At 44.6% G+C, this 4,832-nt stretch overlaps 1 protein-coding gene across 1 annotated transcript; it reads left to right on the top strand.

The window, feature by feature from the left end:
- Positions 1-305: 305 nt before the first annotated feature.
- Positions 306-1,298, top strand: LOC311051546 (kelch domain-containing protein 3-like; the record flags this gene model as incomplete). The annotated part of the gene is made up of 2 exons (XM_084066121.1): positions 306-747; positions 811-1,298. The coding sequence occupies 2 exons, from the start codon at positions 306-308 to the stop codon at positions 1,296-1,298; spliced, it is 930 nt and encodes a 309-aa protein (XP_083922247.1).
- Positions 1,299-4,832: the final 3,534 nt, after the last annotated feature.

Genomic DNA, 4,832 nt, shown 5'->3' with positions numbered 1-4,832 from the left:
TAAAACTAAATGGAATTTGACTCAAAAGACTATGACTAAAACTGAAACAAAATTTGCTGTCAAAATCATCACTGCTCAATGGCTTTGAGGATTGGCCAAGCTTAGCATGACATTTTTGCCGCTGTACTCATATAAGTGGTCGCGTGGGAAACAGGACTCAGTTCCTTTACAAAACAAGACGACGAAGGGCCAAAGGGACCAAAAGGAGACAGAGACTATTAAAGTTGATGCTGCTGAGCAAGAAGAGCAGAGTTTTCCTTTGAAAACGAAAGACTCACAGAAAAAAACAGAGAATTTGATCCAAGATGTGTGAAATGTTGCGCTGGACGGTGCATCTGAAAGGAGAGCCAAAGAGAGACGACCATGCTGCAGTGGCGGTGGGCCACAAAGTCTACTCCTTTGGAGGCTACGGCCAGAACATGGTTCAGATCGAGGTGCACATATTCAACACAGTGTCTCTGCGCTGGTTGCCCCCGGTGACGATCGGAAAAGGCGAGCGTCCCGCCGAGGTCCCCTCCAGGCGCTACTACCACACGGCCGTGCTCATAGGCGACGCCATCTACATCTGGGGGGGCTTGAGGGCCACGGAAAGCACCGACAACGTGCTTTACGCGTTCGACGTCAACACCCATAAATGGTTCATACCCAGGGTTTCTGGGGCCGTTCCGGATGCGAAGTGGGGCCACTCGGCATGTGTCCTGGGAAAGGTCATTTATATCTACGGGGGATACACCCAGATCATCGGATGTAGTAATGACATCTACAAGTTGGACACCAGCACAATGGTCTGGTCTTTAATTAACATCAAAGGCCCCCCGGCGCCTGCTTCTGCGCGACACTCTGCCACCATGATCGCGACAAAGATGTTTGTATTTGGAGGAGGGGGCCAGTACAACAATATCAGAGTGTTTGACACGGCCACCAACCGCTGGCTGAGCACGCCTTCTGCACAGATTCTTCCAGAAGGACGCAGGCGCCATTTGGCTTTTTCCTACAACGGAGAACTGTACATATTTGGTGGCCACAACCTTCTTCTGGACTACACCTTCAATGAAATGTGGAAGTTCAATCCAAGGACCTTTTGCTGGAAAAGGGTTGACCCCAAAGGGAAACCCTCGTGTTGGAGTTACGGGATGTGCTGTTGCATGGTGGGAGATCGTGTCATCTTCTTTGGAGGAATCACGCCGAATGACCTGTACATCTTAGATTTAAGTCCTAGTCTTAACACGTTATGCAAGCTGGTAGTTATTGAGCACCGACTGGATCGGTCATTACTCCCACAAGCAGTGCCGGATTAAGAGGAGTCGAGGCCCGTGGGCTAGAGTAATTATCGAGGCCCCACTGGCGCGCATGCACGCGCGCGCAGCGCGCGTGCATGCTTGCCCCGTTCGCGCGCGCGCGCGAACATTTTTCGGGTAATTCGGGTTATTTTTCTTTTAATTTCGGGTTTAATTCGGTTATTTCGGTCCAAAGTGGAGTAGTATATGGATGCATATTTATAGCATAATATACATTTTATTTTACCCACCACTGGCTGTTTCAAATAATGAGCAGAGCAGAGGAATTGAGCATCATCAACCATCTACGATTATCAATAGCTACTGTAAAGTATAACGAATAGAATGTTTGGCACAGAGACGTGTGAGTTTTGTTCAGAACATGAAGTTTGCTTTATATTAACTTTAATAGTAGACTTACTCATCACTGATGCAGCCACACTTCATTGGCAGCTGCTAAATCCTGTGATCTCTGATGACCGTAACATTCTCCAAATCCTCCTCTTCAATACCTTTGGTTTTGGTAAAACTACCCCCCAACTTGGAAGCACCAGGAGGTTGTTTGTTTATAATTATACACTACGAATCCTTGGATGTAACTCCTCGAGTCGGCGGGGGTCGGTCTACCACTCTCTATTTCTTTTTCCTCGGTAGCTTTCACCGTTTTAAAATACTTGCTTAAATCTGCACACTTTGCAACTAGCACAGATAGCTCTTGTATCCTCTCGTTGTGTTGTTGTCGAGCTCTTTTCCCAAATTCGACTTGTAAACAAACCGGTGAAAAACCACATGTTGGATGTTGCATGCTGCGCCAGGCCGACATAAACGCATCGCCCCAAAACACACTCGCCCCGGGTATATCCAGCGGCCTCGGCCGGAGAAAAAAATAGGGGCGAGTGTGTTTTGGGGCGAGTGTTTTCGCCCCAAAACACACTCGTTACGAGTAACGTGCAATGAGGAGGAATGCGGACTGCTGTGGACCAAACCATTTTGGGATTTACACGGGGGGGGGGGGGGGGGTCGGTGGGGCTAGAGCGGATACGGAAGTGGTGTGTGCATGTATGTGTGTGTGGAAAATACTGGATACAGTAGTAGGCGGGCTTTAGACCGGATTAGGCTTTGACAGCCACTACAGGCACTGTCTTCAGTGGCAGTGACAGTGTGGATAGCAGAGGCTCTCGATGTTTTAACCATAAAACAACTAAATATACAATAACTAAACATAAATCTCACTTGAATTGGATTGCAATACTTTACAATTTCATCGTAAAAAAAAATATTTGATAAAAAAAATAAAAATAAAATCTGAGGCCCCCCCAGTTGGAGGCCCGGGGGCTGTAGCCCCCCCTAGCCCAACGGTAAGTCCGGCCCTGCCCACAAGACATCAAGTGGAAACTGGAAACCATGACTAGCAACAGCAGATGTAAAAAGTACATGAGTGTGCTCACTGCCAGTCAGCCCATGTAAATAAAACAACAGTGAGCCCACTAAAAAAAGACAAAGACAGGGCCGGTCCGGACCAAAATGCCAGGGCTGAATTTTGGTCCCAGTCCGGCCCTGATTCCCAGTGCTGTAAAGTAACTAAGTACATTTACTCAAGTACTGTACTTAAGTACAATTTTGAGGTATTTTCACTTTACTGGAGTACTTCCAATTTTCAATACTTTTACTTCTACTCCACTACGTCTCAGAGGCAAATATTGTACTTTTACAATTCTACAAACTTTAGGTATACTAGTTACTTTGTAGATAGATTATTATATTATAAAACATGCATTAACCACTTTAGCCCTATTTTCATATCGAGAGAGAGAGAGAGAGAGAGAGAGAGAGAGAGAGAGAGAGAGAGAGAGAGAGAGAGAGAGAGAGAGAGAGAGAGAGAGAGAGAGAGAGAGAGAGAGAGAGTCATAGTGTCAGTCATATAGGGAGGGAGTTAGGACCTATTCTTTGCGGTCCTTTGGTGCCTTCGAGCCTTGAGCAACAGGCGACCACCTGAAGGGAAAAAGCCATTGCAAAAGTGATTTGGAGCAGAGATGGAGGAATGAGGGGCTGCTTTAAACACCTGTCTCAAGATAGCGGCCACCTGTTAAAGCTCTGCACCTGAGAGACAGATGGAGATAGAGCTGTGTGATCCACTGCAGGGAGAGATGATAGAAAGAGAGTGAGAGACAGGATTTTCAGTACTCTTTCTGATTTCTGAAGGTGGGTTTCTGAAGTTGTCCACAGCCCTCCTCTGAGACACAGACCGACTGTAAAAGAATAGCACAATTTTATCATGAGCACTAGTGAGGCAGGGGCGCAGCCATGGGTGGGCCTGGGTGGGCCGTGGCCGATTTCGTAAATCAAATTTTTTTATAAAAATGTTTTTGATACTAAATCGGTAAAATAAGGCAAAAATAAGAATTAAATAACATAACCCTAACCCTAACCCTAAAACCGAAATAAAGTAACAAAAAAATAAATAAAAGTATCAAAATCCACCCTAAAAACGCACATGCGCACGGGTCGGGACCTGGGCCTAGGCCCCTGCCAGCCTGTACCAGCGTTCTGGCTGCACCACAGTAGTGAGGACCAATTATATGAAGATAGGTTGAAAATGGGTGAAGTCGTCCTTTAAGTTACGGTATTATCATCGACAAGGCACCCTTCTGAGGTGCAAAGTTCAATGCACTTGCTGTGAAAAAACATTGCTCTGCTTATATTCTGCATCGTCAAAAACCTTTAAAAATGTATGTCTTTTCCTGTGTGGCAAGTTACATTGGCCCTGCTGTGCTGTGTGTGATAATATATTAATGATATTTTTAGACATGAAAATAACAGCTATACTCTAAGAAGCATGACATAAACGCGCACTCCAACTTCCACTTGAACGTATCCTCTAAAGCCCCATTTGCAGCAACAGAAAGTGAGAAAATTCCATGCATTAGCAGATGAGTGGAGTGGCAAGGAAGAGGAGAGGATCTTTAATCGTTTAAGACCGGGAACGCATCTGTGTGTCATTTTTAGATTTCTTTGGGCTATTCAAAAATAGCAGATCTACAAGCTCGTAGCGCGGCACCGAGTGCCGCTCTACGAGCTTGTATATCTGCTATTTTTGAAAAATCGTGAAAATGGGTGCATCTTTGAATATATATACTTTTTTAAAGCGAACATTTTTAACTCAAATCTTTGTTTCTGGGGGGTTCTACAAATGTCTTCTAAATCCAACAGTTAAAAAACATTATTCAAAAAAAGAATATGTTGCTATAATATCAGTGGTTCTCAAACTTTTTCATGTCAAGGACCCCCAAAATGATATGTATTTGGACCGTGGACCCCCATCTCAAAACATTCTGTTCCAGGGACCCCCAGAATCAAAGATTTGAGTTACAAATGTTTGCTTTAAATATATATATATATTCAAAGATTTGCACACATTTTCACGATGTTTCAAAACTAGCAGATCTACAAGCTCATAGCGCGGCACAAATTATTGGGCTATTTTTGAATAGCCCAAAGAAATCCAAAAATGACACAGATGCGTTCCCGGTCTTAATGGGTTAAAAAAAAAATGCA

This window comes from Gymnoscopelus microlampas (genome assembly GCF_963454915.1).
Source record: "Gymnoscopelus microlampas genome assembly, chromosome: 9".
In the NCBI taxonomy this organism is placed as follows: Eukaryota; Metazoa; Chordata; class Actinopteri; order Myctophiformes; family Myctophidae; genus Gymnoscopelus; species Gymnoscopelus microlampas.
The sequence above is the reverse complement of the archived record's forward strand: the minus strand, read 5'-3'. Positions and strand labels throughout refer to the sequence as shown.